The sequence below is a fragment of the Gracilinanus agilis genome, chromosome 4 (assembly GCF_016433145.1).
Source record: "Gracilinanus agilis isolate LMUSP501 chromosome 4, AgileGrace, whole genome shotgun sequence".
NCBI classification, from domain to species: Eukaryota; Metazoa; Chordata; class Mammalia; order Didelphimorphia; family Didelphidae; genus Gracilinanus; species Gracilinanus agilis.
The window spans coordinates 482,835,796-482,853,413 of NC_058133.1; the positions used below are offsets into that span (position 1 = coordinate 482,835,796).

Here is a 17,618-nt window from a genome sequence, read left to right on the forward strand (position 1 = left end):
ATATATATATATATATATATATATATATATATATATATATATATATATATATGGGTAGATACATACTCTTTTACATTGCCCGTTTCTTTTCAATAAGATATGTCCATTCTATGTTTAAGTCATGGATTACATCCCACCAAGACCTGGAAAATCCCTCTGAGATCAATTCACTTCCTGCGTTAAGACCTCTATTTCTTCTTGCTTATTATCTCAAGTCAGATACTAATTCTGCCATCCAAGGTGCTAAGTGTCCCTTCCATATATCATTTGGAAATTTGAGGGTTGTGTTGACTCTGCCATTATCCAAATTACTAATAAAAATGTTAAATAGCCCAATACCCAGCAGAGATCTCTGCTGTATTCCGCTGGAAACTTCCTGCCAAGTTAACTTTGAACTATTGATTACTCTGAATTTGATCAGGTTTCCAGTTGTAAGGATATCTAGTTACTTGTATTATCTTCTAGTTCATGTCTCCTACCTTTGCTTAAGAGAATTACTTGAGATACTTTATCAAATGCTTTACTAAAGATCTAAGTAAACTCTCTCTATAGAATTTTCCTGATCTACTAATATACTAACCCACCAAAAAAAGGAAGTAACGTTAGTCTGATGTGACCTGTTCTTGGTGAAGTCATGCTCATTCTTTGTAATCTCAACACTTTTTCTCTATATTCATAAACCATCTTTTTAGTGATCTATTCTAAAATTTTCCGAGGAGTCCAAGTCAAGTTCAATAGCCTATAATATTCAGATGCTGGTCTTTTCCCTTTTTTGGAAATTTGATACATATGCCCTTCACAAGTCTTTTCCTGCTTTCCATATTGATTGAGATTTTTAGCCCATTTATAAATTGTTGGTGAGTGTTTATAACACTACCACTTATTAACTTGACTTATTAACTTTTTTCCTTAGTTTAAACAGGCCAAATCATATGCCCACCTCCCCCAGTTTGGCCCACCCAAGAAGAAAGGTAGATAGATATATTGAATAGAGAACTGGCCTCAAATCCACAAAGAACTGGGTTCCAATTCTGTCTCTGACACATTCTGGCTATGTGACTATAGGTGAATCATTTAATCTCCAAGAGTAAAAATGATAAGGAAGTTGATGGCACATTCCAGCTATGTGACCCTAGGCATGTTACTTAACTTTCAGGTATCTTTAACACTAAAAATTATAGAGAAGTTGATGGCCTGAATTGTCAGATCATTATCTGAGTGTTCATGAGATCGTAGATTTAGAGCTAAAATGATCTTACAGGTCATCAAGTCTAAGACCTCATTTTATAAAGAAGGAAACTGAGCTCCAGAAAGACTAAGTGATTTGTCAAGGGTCACAGAGCAAGTATGTATTAGAGGTGGGACTCTAGGATACACAGATGCAGTTCATCTATATGTGTATATGTATGTGACAAGTATTTATTAAAAGGTTACTATGTATTATGGGCTAAACACCAAGGTGGAAAAGAAAGGCAAAAACATGTTTTCTGTCTTAGAGGAACTTCTAAAGGGAAAAACCAAAATGCAAACAGTTCTATAATTTGAGATGTATATATAGTATAAATGGGAAGTCATCTCACAAAGAAGGCATTTCAGCCATGCAGGACATGAAGGGTTACATGCCACTCAAAAGAAATAGCAGGAAGGCAACTGGAGTATATTTGGGAAAGCTGACTGTAAGAAGGCAAGAAAAGGTGGAAGGGGGGCGGGTTATAAAAGGTGAAAAGCTATGCCCTCTAGTCTATGCTCAAGTATACCAAGCTGCAAGGGAACTGTGCCTGGGGTTCACAGTTTTGCCATTTATGATGCAAAAAGACAAATATTGAGAACTAGGCAAGAATTGGCTATTTTCTTTTCCTCCCAGGCGATCTATGAGCGTCTTTTCTGCTGGATTGTCAGCCGCCTCAATGATGTGATTGAGGTGAAGAACTATGACACCATCATCCATGGGAAGAACACAGTTATTGGGGTCTTAGACATCTATGGCTTTGAGATCTTTGACAACAACAGGTGAGTGGAGCAAAGAGATATTAGACTGTGTTTCAGATGTTTGATGCTGGGAAAGATAACTTGTGGCTTCTCTCTTCCAGTTTTGAGCAGTTCTGCATCAATTACTGCAATGAAAAACTGCAGCAGCTCTTCATTCAGCTGGTTCTGAAGCAAGAGCAGGAGGAATATCAACGGGAAGGGATTCCTTGGAAGCATGTAAGTAAGCTGTGGTTCTACTGCATTCCAGGCATTAACACCCAAAAAATAGACAGGCCAAGGGCAACTAGATGGCTTAGTTTGAGAGCCAGGCCAAGAGATAGGAGACCCTGAGCAAGTCACTTAACCCCCATTGCCTATCCCTTATCATACTTCTGCCTTGGAACCAATACAGAGTATTGATTCCAAAGACAGAAGGTGAGGGTTTTTAAAAAAGGGGGGGTGGGATAAATAGACCACTGCTAAAGAGAAGTGCCAAAATACTCCCACAAAAAGGGGCTCCAGCTAATGAGGACATCTTTGCTTTCTTTCCACTGATTAGTCCTGGTTCAGTGCCCCATTTTGAGGCTTACTGATTATTACATAATTTAAATTATATAATTTATATATTTTGTATACATAATATATAACATTATTCATTTGTTATATATTAATCATATAATTTTAATTATATAATTTAAAACTGTATCCATATGCTGAAGAAACAAGTTTGCTTCATGATTGGTTGAAGTCCTTTGTTCTGCAGTTGTCCTCCCTGTTATGTTATCTAAACAGATTTGTTATCAAGTTATGAAATTAAGTGGAATTCTTTTTTTCAGTATCATTAAATAATATTAAATGTCCCTTTGGAGGCTATTACCACAACTCCCACCCTCAAGCGAGGTCCCTCAGGTGTCACCTACTTTCCCCAACTTCAAGGTTCATTGTAGGACCACAGTTCTGAAACTACAGTTCACAAGCCATCATTAATGCATTTACCTTCAGTGGGCAGCCACAAAACACAATTAGCTCTCAAATCCGGCCTCAGACATTTCCCAGCTGTGTGACCCTGGGCAAGTCACTTGACCCCCATTGCCCACCCTTACCACTCTTCCACCTAGGAGCCAATACACAGAAGTTAAGGGTTTAAAACACACACACACACACACACACACACACACACACACACACACACACACACACAAACAATTAGCTCAAGACAGAGGCATTTGCTGAAATGGCATCATACAAACCAGTCACAAAAGATTCCTCCCATGATCCTGGAGTGCATTTTCTCACAAATATACTTTGTGTCATTAAAAGAGTGGGCACTTAAATACAATACATTAGAATAGAGACGCACATAGGAAACCCAAGTGGCCAAGCAAAGCATAGCTCTGCCACTGAATTTGTATTCTTACACTGTCCTCACCCAGGGGGAACTCTGGATACAGGATCTCAGCTGGTCCCTCCATTGGGCAAACTGTACATGCTTTTCTCCGAAGCTCAGTGAGGCTTTCAGCCCACTCTCTGCTGAATAAGATATCTGAGCTCAGCTACAAGATGCCATTTCTATTTGAGAGAGGGAGAAAGAAGAGAACTCCTCTTCTCTTCAACCCTGCTTCACTCTGGAAAAAAAAACACAAGGGAAAAAGCTGGACTGTTCCTCTCTCTCGGCTTCTAAGGATGACTTGTCTTTCTCAGTCTGCCCTAGCTTACTAAATGCCAATCAAGGTCATGACTGATCCGTCCTCCAGCCAGCCAATGATTAGCAGCCCTTTAATTCCATCTAGCCCACTCAAGAACCCTCCAAGTCTGAAAGGGAAGCATACTTTATCACATGTGACATAGCCTCTCAAGGTGAGTGTGAGCCACTTGAGAGTTCACCCCCATCACAGCCCATTAATGCAACTTCTCCAGAGTGGAACCAAAAAACCTTATACCTTAACTTCTCTGTTGTTTCCTCTTTCATCCTGTCATTTCTCAGGGAGGTTAGAAAGGGCTTGGTGGATCAGGAACTCAGCTACCCCCTTCCTTGCTACATATGTAAAGTACTTCATCAACCACAAAGTTGATGATTATTGATTTATAGTTAGAAGAGACCTTCAAGGTCATCTAGTCTGACTCCTTCATCTTACAGATGAAAAGACTGAGGCCCTCAGAGAACTGACAGGAATTGTCCCAGGATGCCCAGCAAGTAAATAGAAGAAAGGGTCTAAGAAAAAGAGGAAACCCTGGCTGCTTCCCTTGATGTCCCCCTCTCTCTCACTATTGTTCCCCTGGAGAATGATGGAGCCCTTTGTTATCTCTGCCAAAGTCAATATTTGAAAGAAAGGTGTTTTAATCTCCTCCTTGCCTCCCTCCTTGGGCTTTCCTGCACAATATCTCATCCCTGACTCCTTGTAGTCACTTTGTGGTTAGTTAAAGGAAAAATTTAAGATGCAGATTTTTGCGGGAGATGCAAATTATGGGGCACTTGATCAAGAGTTTGCCTAATTATAAATGTACAATTGAAAACAATCCATTGCCACTTTTGGTGGGACCAATAAGGTTAAGTTTCTCTTTTAAACTGGGACCTATTTTAGGTTTTAGACTCCATATTGAATTTCAGATACAAGGAAACCCAAAGCATGTACCTCTGTAGCATTGCCCATAATGAGTGCCCAGCCCTTTTCTTAGGGGAGGCAACGAATTTCATTTTAGTTACTTCGTAAGAAAATAATCATAAAAATCTTGTTTTTGTATAGTGCTTTATAGTTTTTTAATTCCATCATATCAGTTATTTCCTTGTACTCATGAGTCTAATGATAGAAAACAGATGACTAATAATATTAATAAATGGCATTTACATAACTCTTTATATGCTTTATATAGTCCTTTATAAATGTTGTTGCTAATGATGATAATAATGATGCTCTTTAAGAAGGGCCATCTAGGGGGCTTAGTGGATAGAGTGCCAGGGTAGAGATGGGAGGTATTAGGTTCAAATTTGACCTCAGACATCACTAAACCCCAATCATGTTTTTCTATCTTAAAACCAATATTTGGTATCGATTCTAGGGCAGAAGGTAAAAGTTTTTAAAAAGGGGAAGGGGGGTATATAAATGCCAGATACTCTTACTGTTTGTTGTTGTTTAGTGCTGTCCAACCCTTCCTGATCCCACTTGGAGTTTTCTTGGCCAATATGGAGTGGTTTCCCATTTCCTTCTCTAATTCTTACAGTTACTTTATTATTATTATTATTACAAAGTACTTTGCAAATATTTTATGTCTCTAGAAGCAGCTAAGTGGTACAATAGATAGAATGCCTAGTCTGGGGTCAGGAAGACCTGAATTCAATTCTGACCTTATATACTTACTAGCTGTGTGACCCTGGGCCAGTTGTGTAACTTGTCTACCTCAGTTTCTTCATCTGTTAAAATGGAAATAATAATAGCACCTGCTTACCAAGATTGTTGTGAGGATCAAATGATCATATTTGTAAAACACAATGCCTGACTATATAGTAAGTACTCTGTAAATGTTAGCTCTCATTATTATTTTATAGCCATGGAGAACCTTCACTACACCAATCCTAAAAAAGTAAGTGCTAATATTATTCCCATTGTGCCATTAAGGAAATTGAGACAGACAGAGAAGTTAAGTGACTTGGCCAGGGTCGCACATCTAGTCAATATCCTGTGGGTCACATCTTCCTGACTCTGCAGCTTTTAGGGTTGTAACTGTCATTTCCACTTTTATATATGAGAGGTTGAGTGACTCGTTCCATAGATACAGGACTAGAACCCAAGTCTGACAACATCTAGCCCATCTCTCTTTTCACTGTCTAACATCTTTTAGATATATTCAAGGAAGATTTATGGTTCTAACAATATTTTTTAAATAAGGTGATACTTTTACAAGTTCTACCTCTTCCACTCTCTTAATGAGCCCACTCTAAACGGGCGAGAAAAAAATCATGACTTCAGAGTAAGTCACCATATGGATCTATCTTTTTTGCTTGGGTCTTGTGTGTACTAAACTTATTTAGAGAAGTTCAGTTCTACATTCATTTATTCCCAGACTTTAAAAAACTCTCTTGGAGAATCTTAGTGGATATCTCATTGTACAGATGAAGCCCTGAATCCCAGAGAAGTTAAAAGTCTTGGCCAGGGTTACTCAGGTCATCAGGAATCAAACTCAGGTCCTTTAACTCCAAATCCAGCACTAGGTGGCACAGGAAATAGAAAACTGGGCCTGGGGTCAGGAAGATCTGAGTTCAAATTCAACCTCAGATATTTCACTGGCTGTGTGATCCTGGGCAAATCACTTAACCTTTGACTACCTCAGCATCCTTGTTGTGAGGATCAAAATGAGACAATATAGTTAAAGCACTTACCAAAGTGTCTGGCACATAGTAGGTGCTTAATAAATGTTTGTTCTCATTGCCCCTTCCCTCTTATTTTCACTATGCAACACTTCTATCTTTTTAGAACGAAATATTTTTAGTCTTCATTTAGGCACCAGACCTTGGTAATGAGGTGAATGAATTTTGTTGTTGTTGTTGTTGTTGTATTCAAGTAAACATAAATTCTTAGAAATGAATTCCCAGGTGCTTTGACTACCTCTCTAGTTATTTTTTGTTTTGTTTTGCCATTTGCTCATCTGTGCATATGGCTTTATTGGCTTATCTGCTTCCTCTTTTTCTCTTTCTTATTCTTCTGTGCCAGAGAACACGTGTAAATCTCTGCATTCTCTTGTATTCTGCAGATCGATTATTTTAACAATCAAATCATTGTTGACCTGGTGGAACAGCAGCACAAAGGGATCATTGCCATACTAGATGATGCCTGTGTGAACGTGGGCAAAGTGACCGATGAAATATTCCTGGAAGTCCTTAACAACAAACTGAACAAGCATGCACATTTCTCCAGCCGGAAGGTAACGTTTCCTGAGATTTTCTCCATCCTTTTCATCTGGAACACTTTCCTTGGTGGTTGACAGCATTAAATGGTTTAATACACTTTACAAGGGGGGAGGAGAAGGGTGTCCATAAACATCTACTGTAGAATTTGATGCTATAGATAAATTTTTTCTAGATTTTTTGGGTTGCCAGATTAAGCATCAGAAAATCCAGGAGAGGGAGCTCTCGTCTACTCAGTCCAGCAGAATCCGGGAGTCTGACCGGGATTGTTTAGAAATCATGATGTAATTTATAACCAATAGGTGCTGAGTTCTTGTCCATGTGACAAGGTTTTTTGTTTTTTTTTTTTTTTTTGGTTGGTTTTTTTTTTTAATTCCTGCATCCCATAGCAGTGTCGGTGGAAATAGCATATGCCCTTGATGTATTACTGGGATGTGAGATTTGGTCCCAACTGCTACAAAATGTGTTGGATTGTAAGTGCTGTTCATCCCTGTAGCATCCTTTTTCAAAAACAGAAGCATCCCCTCCAAAGAGGGAAAGACCTTTTCTTCCCTGAGGGCAGAGAAGAGAAACATCCTCTGCATGTATTTTCTGCACGTTTATACTTGGCTATGAGAACAAGTTGCTCTTCTATAATTTGTGGCATATGTACAACCCAGCTTAAGCCCTATTCCATAGTTCTCCCGAAGTGATGCTGAGGAGTATTAGAAGGGTTCAAGAAAAGCACTTTTCTCTCTTGGGCTGTATATAATGAGTGCCACTGAGGAGGACACTCAGTTGAGTCACCATTGTGTGCAAGAGAGAACTCATGATTATTTCTCCTCTACAAATCTGTTCCTTTTCTTCACTTTCTTTTGTTACTGGTTCTGCCATTCTAAGATGCAAATAACCTCTGGATCACCTTGATTTCTTCTTACTCCTTTAAGGTACTTTAAGGTCTCCACATTCTAGAATGACAACCTCAGAGTCAGGAAGATCTGGGTTCAAATCCCATCAATGATATACTAAATGGTTGACCTGAGCAAGTCAGGTCATTTCTCAGTATTCTAAACTAGAGGTATCAAACACATGATTAATGGCCTACAATATTGCCAAGTGTTACCTAAATCTGATTAAAATGCAATTGGGAAATATTTAACAAAATTTTAAAAAACAACAAAACATAGATAAACTTAATATGTGATTTTCTAAGTCAATATGTGCCTATGGGAGATGTTTTATATATATATATTTTGTTGGCTCCTTTTTCCATGAGCTTAACACGACTGCCTTAGACAACTCTTCTAAGATTAGTTCTACATTGGTAAAAGGAATTTCCTTCCTGAGAGTTACCTAAGCTGAGGAAATCCCAAATCTGCATTGTCCTCCCTCTTCCTAAATCTAAGAGTCTAGAAGTTAGGAAATCAGATAAAGGGCTGCAGCAGTGGAAATGGTGAAGAGAGAAGAGAGGCAAGTGATATCATGAAGACAAAATTGATAGAATATGATTAACTGAATGACTGTGGGGAGAAAGAGAGAGGACAAAGATTAAAATGATTGAGGTTTCCAAAGATGGATGACTGGTACCATTAACCAGAGGCAGCTAGGTAACTAGAGAAACCACTGGACCTGGAGTCAGTAAGACCTAAGTTCAAATCTGATTTCATACACTCTATTACTTGTGTGACCTTGGACAAGTCACTTAACTTCTGTTTGCCTTGGGGATAATAATAGCACCTACCTCCCAGGGTTATTGTGAGGATCAAATGAAGGAATATTTATGAAGGGTTTGCAAACATTAAAGTGCTATATAAATACTAATATATAAATTATGTAAATATAAATACTGTTTTATAAATGCTATTATCTCTTGCAAAAAAAATCAGCTTCCCTGGAAAAGATTTTTTTCCATTTTAAAAATACTGAGTTTCAGGTGTTAGAAGTACATCTAGATAGAAATGAAGTTTAGTCCTGTTGGATATATTTTGAGTTAAGAGCAGGAAATAAAGATTTCATGATCTTCTCCAGAAAGTTGATAGCTAAAGTGGTAGGAATGGGTAACATTAAAGGAGAGAGTAATAGAAAAAAAGAGAGAGACCAAAGACAGAATCTTGAGGATTGTTTTAAGTAGATTGAAAGAATAAGAGGAAGCAGGAGACCAGAGAAAACCAGTAAAGGATAATCTCATGAAGAACAAAGGAAAGGAGAATGTCTACAAGGAGAGGGCAGCCCACAAGATCAAACTCTGATGCTGTCGATTGTTCGTAAGCTCCCTCCCTCCTCCAGTTATCATATATAGATAGTTACATTTTGTGCCCCATTCCCCAGGATATTACATGACAGTTTTTTTTAATTGTGTCTATATCCTGAGCAGTGTGCCCTGCACTGTTCTATGATTTCATTGATATAAGGAACTCTGAAAGAGAAAATTCCCTCTACGAATGCAGATCAGCTACTGTTCTTCAGCAGTCTAAGACTGCTGCCTAGGGGCATTGGGAGGTTAAGTGGTTTGCCCATAGTAAGATGCTTAATAAATGCTTGTTGAATTGCATTGGATTGGATTGGAAATTCTACTGAGAGGTCAAGAAGGACAAGGGCTTAGAAAAATTGGATTTGAAAATCAGTGATCATTAGTGATTTTTTGAAAGAGCAATTCCAGGAGAAAGGTGAGGGACAGAAGCCAAAGTAGAGTATAGATTACCCTTTCTATCAATCAATAAAGAAGCAGTTATTAAATATATTCTATTTCCTAAGGTTCTATGCTAAGTGCTGGAGATACAAAGGAAAAATAAAAATAGTTCCTACCCTTAAGAAGCTTATATTCGAATGGGGGGCAGGGGGAGAGCAATGTGTAGCTAAATAGCTACATAGAGGTTATAGACAGGGCTGAGCTTAGAAGGAAAGGCATTGGGCAGGGGAGGAAGGGGGATCTGTTGAAAGTGACACTTGAGCTAAGTCTGGAAGGAATTCAAGGATTCTAAGGGGAAGAAATAAAGAGGGCATGGAGGGACAACTAGCTCAAGGTATAGAGATGGGAAATAGAACATGATAAGGGAAGGGCGGCAAGTGGACAAAGAGAGAGGTTATATGTAAGAAAACTGGAAAGATTAAAACACCTTTAAATACCAAAAAGAGAATTTTTACATTTGTTTACATTTGATCCTCAAAGTTATAGGGAGGCAATTAGTGCAGTGGATAGAGTTCTGAGCCAAGAGTTAAGAAGACCTGAATTCAAATTCAACCTCAGAATACAGCAGGTATGACCAAGGACAAGTCACTTAATCACTGCCTTCCTCAGTTTGCTCATCAGTAAAATGAGTAATAATAGTAAGTAATCAAATAAAAAAGTATTTGTAAAACATTTGGCAAATCTTAAACCACTATGCGAAAGTGAGCTTGAATTACTGTGGTTGTTATTATTAATACGGAGCCAAGGCAATTACTAAATAGTAGAACAGAACAGAGAGAATATTATATGGTCAGATCAATATTTTAGGAAAATCTCTTTGGCAGCTATGGGTAGGATGGATTAGAATGGGGAGAAACTTGACTCAGCGAGACCCCATAAAAGGCCATCGCAATCTAGTATTAAGTAATTTATAACATTTACTATGTAACAGGCATTGTACTGGGTGCTAAAGATAAATACAAGAATCTACAAGTTTGGTTGGATTAGTTTGAGATTAAAAAGAGACAAACAGGAAATGTGCGTTGGCCATGGGTGGGGGCGGGAGGTGAAGGGGAAAGTAGGGGTATGAAGCATGTAAACAGGTTAAAAATGAATACTAATAAATGTTTTTTAAAAAGAGACAAAAGATGAGGCATTTAATGAAGTCAAGGGAGGTATTAAAGTTTGGGTTTTTAGGATGACTTTAGAAAAAGAAGAAATAGTTAATTAAAAGAAAGATTAAAGTTAATTGAAAGCACCAGATTCTAGAAGAAATGGGAAAGGATGAGAAAGAGAGTCCCTTGATCAGGAGAGCCACTTCTTTCTCTGAGCTACGCCAGAGAAGATGGGCAAAAAGAGATCATTTTTGAGGTGCAGAGAAGAGGAATTGTGGGAACCAATGACTTCAGTCTTAGTGAAATGCAACAGGAGTTGAAATTATCTAGGAGTAAGAGTTAGACAAGATTTGATCAAAAATTTTGGAACAGACAATAACTGTGATTGATGAAATAAGGAGTAAAGAAATTGATAATAAAAAAAGGATTGCCCAACAGCAATGAAAGGCCCAGTTGGTCAGCCAGTACATATTTATTGAATTCCTACTATGTGTCAAGTATTGTACTAAGCACTGGAGTTACCAAAAAGAAAGGCAAAAGTAAGTCACTGCCCTCAAGGAGCTCCCAGTCTAATGGGAGAGTCAACATGCAAACACATGTACAAACAAGCTATAAAGAGGATAAATCAGAAATAATCAGTAGAGGAAAGGCATTAAGATACTCAGTTAAATTTTATGATTCCCAAAAGAACCTCAGTCTTTTACTGTTCCAGTATACTGGAGGCAGAACAAATGGGAGAAAGCAGATTGTATATTTTGAAAATTATCAGGGTATGGAAATGGCATTAGGTCAAGCAGCTAAAAGACCCAAGGTATACGTTCAGGGCTATTTTGTTACTACCTTATTAAATTTAACATATACTTGAACAAACCATACATGGCAGAAGTTTAGTTATTTCATATATGAACTCCTTATTTACTTTTTTATGCTAGAATGTTTGTTGATGATTGTTAGTTTCATGATTTTAAAATGTCTAGAATGGTAGAAAGTATGTCATTGGAATGACTGACCATGGAATCTGGGATGAATAGAAAAGTAAAAGCAGAAAGGAGTTTCCATGTGATTCGGGTTTTTAAAAAAGATAATTTAGTTCTAAAAGCATATTTGGATAAGCTTCCTGTTGAATTATTCTTTGATTTTTTTGGTTTGTGCCAAGCAGTATCATATGTTTAAGCTGCTACTTAGCTAGAGTCGAGGACAATTTTTTAAGAAGCTGTAGTCTTCCAAATATATATTTCTGGTTCAATGGAAATGTCATGGAGATAACCACAAATGACCTAGTAATCTGTGAAATTGAATGGTTGGGATTTTAAAACATTTAACAATATGGAACTTTTATTGATTGTCCAAAACCATAAGAAGAATCAAAATCCACACCATTCAACAAAATCTTGTCCCTTCAGATTGATTGAGACTGATTTAAATGGTCTGGAGAGAAGCCTCATCCTCTTCCAATTCTCCGTTCTCTAAATAAAAGTTTTTTAGTAGACATGAATATTGTAAGTCTGATGGCTTTGTGCCTTGGTAGGTTAACTGATTCATGGTTTCCTCATTAGTCCCAAGTCCAAGGAAGTGAAGCCATCAATAAGGGATAATTGCCCAAAGTTTTGGAGACCTCTAATGTTCGATAAAACACAATCACAGATAAAAGAGCTCATGGTGGGTATGAGCAGGCTTCAGCATATAGCCAAGAAGGAACTGTAAAGAGTAAGATTAAAGGATGTCACCAAGAAATTTTATAGCCAGGAATTATGTGCCAAGAGTGAAGGGTTACAGGTGAAGGCAGAGTAGCGTGTTCTGGTATCCAGGGGCTCAAGCTGACCAGACACACTGCACTCCATGTCTTAGAACATGCAATTCCAGTTGGACAGTTTTTCTAAGTGCTACTCGTTAAGTTGCAGGTGATCTTCCAGAGCTGAAAGGAATGTCCAGTACCCTGTCTTCTCCTGTCAGTGAAAAAGCCTTTGGCCCCAAGGTGGGCAGGATGGCCATTTCCCTCAATGCTACTTCCTTCCCCTTGAAGGGGCTGCTTCCCCTTTGAGCCAAAGTTCCAGGCTGGGATTATTCTGCCCACCTATCTGTATCTATACCCTTCAGGGGAGACCAGCAGACCCCACTATCTCCTGACACAGCAGGGAATTTGGGAGGAAACTATAGGATGGGCATAGGGCTCCGGGTCAGTTGTTTCCCTGGGATACCACACGTATAATACTAGGGGTGTGATTTAGAAAAATAAATCTGTGAGATCTCTCAGAGACTGCATGTATGTTTATGTATATGTGTATGCATATGTACATGGATATATGTATATGTGTACATATGTGTATGCGTGTATAACAAATGGAAAAACTGGAAAAGAATGAAATCAAGGAACACAAGTCGAGGGATTACCTTTTAGCAAGAAAGAGAGGGAAAACCCTGCGGTTTGGAGATGGTAAGCAAAAAGGAAAGTATTAATGAAGATATGGAGAGGTTTTGTGATGTAGAGGGAGGTTGAGAAAGTTCATGATGATCTCAGTGAAGTAGGAGGTAAGGTCATCTCGAAAAGGATTCAGGAAGGAGCAGCGAGGTGACTTAGTGAATAGAGCCAGGTTTAGAGACAGGAGGTCCTGGGTTCAATTATGGCCTCAGGCACTTTTGAACTGTGTGACCCAGAGCAAATCACTTACCCCCCAATTGCCTATCCCTTACCTTGGAACCAATATTCAGTATTGATTCTAAGACAGAAGTTAAGGACTTTAAAAAAGGATATAGGCAGTTAGAGGCATAAGGAAAAGAAAAAACATTTAAAAAGGCTATTTGAGGGGGGAATTGCTAAGAAATTAGTAAAAGTACTGTTAAACAGCAGTAAATGCCTAGGTGTAATTAACAATAGCACCCACTATAAGAACCCTTCAAGTGAAGATTTTATATCTATCTCCAATGTTCATCAGTTTCAGGACCAGAGATATGGGTGATAAGTATTCCACAGAAATAGAAATGATTGGCAAGGCAAGTATGCTGATGAATCAAGGAGTGAGGGATTCCAGAATGCAAGAGCATCATTCCAGTGGCCATGAGGAGAGGGACCACTGATGAACCAGAAAAATAAAGAGACAAACAGGGAATAAAGGAAATGTTTATCATTTCTATGTCAGAGAGGCCTGCGTTTTTAGGAAAATGGAAATGTATTCTTTTTTAACTGTATCCAATTTTTTTTTAGCTCTGTGCCACAGACAAAACCCTGGAGTTTGATCGAGATTTTCGAATTAGGCATTATGCTGGAGACGTAGTGTGAGTATATTTTATTTCTGGAACAACCTTTTTAATGACTTGATATAGAAAATATAGCTAGAGGAAATCTGTTCTAAATTATTCACTTATTCATTATAGTTCCTCATCTTTAAAATTTTAATTGCATTTTTTATTTAATTGCATTTTTTAATTATTCTAGTCTGAATTAGTTGCTAACACTCTATGGGCAGGTACAGAGAGTGGAGATATAGCACAGAGCATTAAGCCATAGGAATTGATGCCGTAGTCTGCCAAATGGTATCCCTCCCTACTGCAGTCCATCTTCCATTCAGCTACCAAAGTGATCCTCCTAAAATGTAGGGTTGAGCTTGTCACCCCAACTTATGCAGATAAATCCCAGTTGTCCCCTGTCACCTCCAGGATCAAATATTAAATCTTCTGTTTGACATTTGAAGTTCTTCATAACCTGCCCCATTCCTCTCTTCCTAGTCTTCTTACCTTTCCCTCTCCTCCACACACTCCATGGTGTGCCACACTGGCTGTGTTAACTGTTACTCACATAGAAGAGCAATAAGGGCTAGGCAACTGAAGCTGAGTGTCACATAGCCAGGAAGCATCTGAGGCCAGATTTGGCACAAACCAGCCTAAGCCCAATAGTGCAAACAACTATAGTGGAACGACTATAGCTGGTTATAAAATGGGGAGCTATAGCAGGGGCAGGGAGGAAAGAGTCCAGATACTATAGGTGTGCTCTTAACTTCCTAATTTTAAAAATGTCATGTTTATTGATACCTTTTCTTTTTACATCATACTCATTACTTTGTAGAGAAAAGTATTAAAGTGGGTCAGCAAATTCCACCAACAAAGTCATCCTATGTTCTTGTTTGCTCTTGAATCATTGATAATTGCATACTCTTTGACGTTTGGTTGTACCATCTGAACCTGCAATTTTTATTTCAAGTTTCTTACCTCTAGAAACCGTTACCCAAATTCCCCTTGATCCCTGACTCACCATTCCTAGTGTCTAAACTGCTGCCTAATTCTCCCAGATCTGGACTCCAACTTTGCCCTACATCTTAGTTTGTCATCTCTTTAACTGCCAGCAATCTGTTTTTCATAAACAACAATTTCATGAACAACTATCTGAAATGTCATCCATTTCTCTAGTCTTACTCAATCCAAATCTTGTTTCAGTCTTAATTCTCTTTGGACCCTCTCTGTAGGTTTTGACACGGCTTGAAATTTTCTACTCTTGCCTGATACTCTCAGGAAAGTGTCTTCCACAAACAGGGGCATCTGGAAATAACTCTTTATAGGGAATCTTTCTTCCATTCGGACTTTCTGAAGCCCATCCTTCATGGTGCCATTGGCAAGCATGTGTCTCCTTGTTTTATACTCCACCTGATATTTCTATTCTGAGGTTCACTCAGGAAATTATCTCTGATGAAACATCTATCAAAAATATTTTATGATTTCAATAAATTCAGTTTATAAAATAAATCTTAATTGGAGAGTATCCTTAAGGTTATCTTTTGCTCTCTTGAATTAAACATTACATTTTGTTTTTTAATCAACAATAAAAATGAACTCTCTCCTCTTTGACTTCTAGAGCCCCATACTATAGTGGTCCTTTCCTTTCCTCACTCCTTTGGGTTAAAATCAAATGTCATAATATTGTTGTTAGTTGTAATATTTAGCAAACTCTTAGCATTGAACCTGGCACATAGTATTTAATAAATGTTTGTTCCTTTCTGTTCCTCCTTAAAAACAAAAACAACTCAGTCATAAAGATCGAATTTAGTGATTCCTTTAGCCTGTTAGTAATCAATTAGTGCAAGTTTCAGCGACAACTTAGAGTTCTTAGATTTCTTGTAGATGATCATAAAGGTGGCCCTTGCCTAGGTCTGCTCAGTAACTCTGGTTTCATTTTTTTCATTAGCTATTCAGTCATTGGCTTCATTGACAAAAACAAAGACACCTTATTTCAAGATTTCAAACGCCTCATGTACAACAGGTAGGATCAAAATCCATTCATGGTTTGTGAGATCCTTGTAATCTGAGCATAACTGGTACTGGGAAAAGACCACTTTGATGAGAGGATATAATTTCATAGTAAATGGTATGTGGAGGGGTGGTTCTGGTTGGGATTGTAAAAATAAGTTTGCTTTAGCTTTCATCTAACAAAATTAAGTTTTACTTACAACTCTGAAGTGATCCTTAGAAGAAAGAATGAGTCAAATGTTGATTTCTTTTTGTTATAATTTTTCTCTCATAATTGTGTGATCCTTCATTTAACATTTACAGAATGATAATGAAGAAGGTCACCGTTGAATAAAATATTTAGAGACCCCATCAACTTTTCCGGGAGTTTGAATTAATTATTTGATATTCACATCATTTTCTTTCTGGCTGACAAAAATGTTGAATAGGGAGAGACACTAGTGTTAAGTTGAGAAGGATGTTTAAGTGGGAATTTGATTTTATAAGTAGTCAGTTCACTAGTGAATATTTCCATATTATGGTGGCTTTTTATGCCCTTTAAAAACCTTCTAAAAAAGAGTGTTATAATGCATAGAGGGCTAGCCTTGAAATGAGGAAAACCTGGATTCAAATTCTTTCTCTTATCTATTATTGACTATGGTATCCTGGACAAGTCACTTACCTTGTCTGTGTGTATGTGTGACAACTCTGACAATAAATTGCAGAGATGTTGCAAATCTGGATTGGCAAAGGGAATTTCCTTTCTGGGAGTTTTTCTCTACTAACAAAATCATAGATCTAGACCAAAAGAAAATGCATTCATAACTGCAGGAACTCCTGTGCCCGCTTAGAAGCATGAGGACCTGAGTTCAAATCCCACCTTGGATACTTAACTACACTTGCTTACTAACTAGGCAAGTTACTTAACCTTTTTTTGCCTCTGTTTCCTCATCTGAAAAATAGGGATAATAACAACATCTACCTCCCAGGATGATTGTGAGGATCAAATGAGATGATATTTGTAAAGCACTTAACACAGTGCCTGACACATAGTAGGTGCTTTATAAATAGTAACTATGATTTTTGTTAATAATAATTTTGTAAGATAACAGAGAAGCCCTGGGTATGCATAGAGAGTGACTTTTATACATATTTTTGAGAATAAGCACTTTGCAAGTGATACTTATCATTTTCAACAACATTTCTTATCTTGATTGACTAGATTTAATTAATGATGAAGTATCATTTGAGAGCTTATGATTGGGGAATATATTTATAATATATTTCACTTGGATTTCTTTTTGGAAACTGAATAACATTTTGGCTTCAATCTTCTTTCTGAAAGAAAAACCTATCTTTTTTTTTACCCTTATCTTATGTCCTAGTACCAATTAAAAAAAATAATAATCCTTACCATCCATCTTAGAATCACTGTTGGTTCCAAAGCAGAGGAACAATAATGGCTAGGCAATGGGGTTAAGTGATTTGCCCAGGATCACACAAGTAGTAAGTGTCTAAGGGCAGATTTGAACCCAGGACTTCCCATCTCTAGGATGGCTGTTAATCCACTGAAACATCTAGCTACCCTCTTAGTATCAATTCTAAGACAGAAAATCAGCAAGGATTAGGCAATGAAGGTTAAGTGATTTCCTCAAGACAAGGAAGTGTCTGAGGCCAGATTTGAGCCCAAGTCTTCCCAACTCCAGGCCTAGCACTCCCATCTTTTTTTAAAGTCCCTGTTTTTCTAGTGATGTGATAAGGCCAGAGATCATGC

The 17,618-nt window shown here is 37.8% G+C and overlaps 1 protein-coding gene across 1 annotated transcript in view; it reads left to right on the forward strand.

The window, feature by feature from the left end:
- Nucleotides 1-17,618, forward strand: part of MYO1D (myosin ID) — a 399,069-nt gene that overhangs the window by 151,836 nt on the left and 229,615 nt on the right. Inside the window, exons 10-14 of the mRNA XM_044675574.1 lie at nt 1,865-2,010; nt 2,091-2,205; nt 6,715-6,885; nt 13,833-13,903; nt 15,804-15,878. Coding sequence (XP_044531509.1) covers nt 1,865-2,010; nt 2,091-2,205; nt 6,715-6,885; nt 13,833-13,903; nt 15,804-15,878 — 578 coding nt within the window. The remainder of the gene's footprint in view (nt 1-1,864; nt 2,011-2,090; nt 2,206-6,714; nt 6,886-13,832; nt 13,904-15,803; nt 15,879-17,618) is intronic.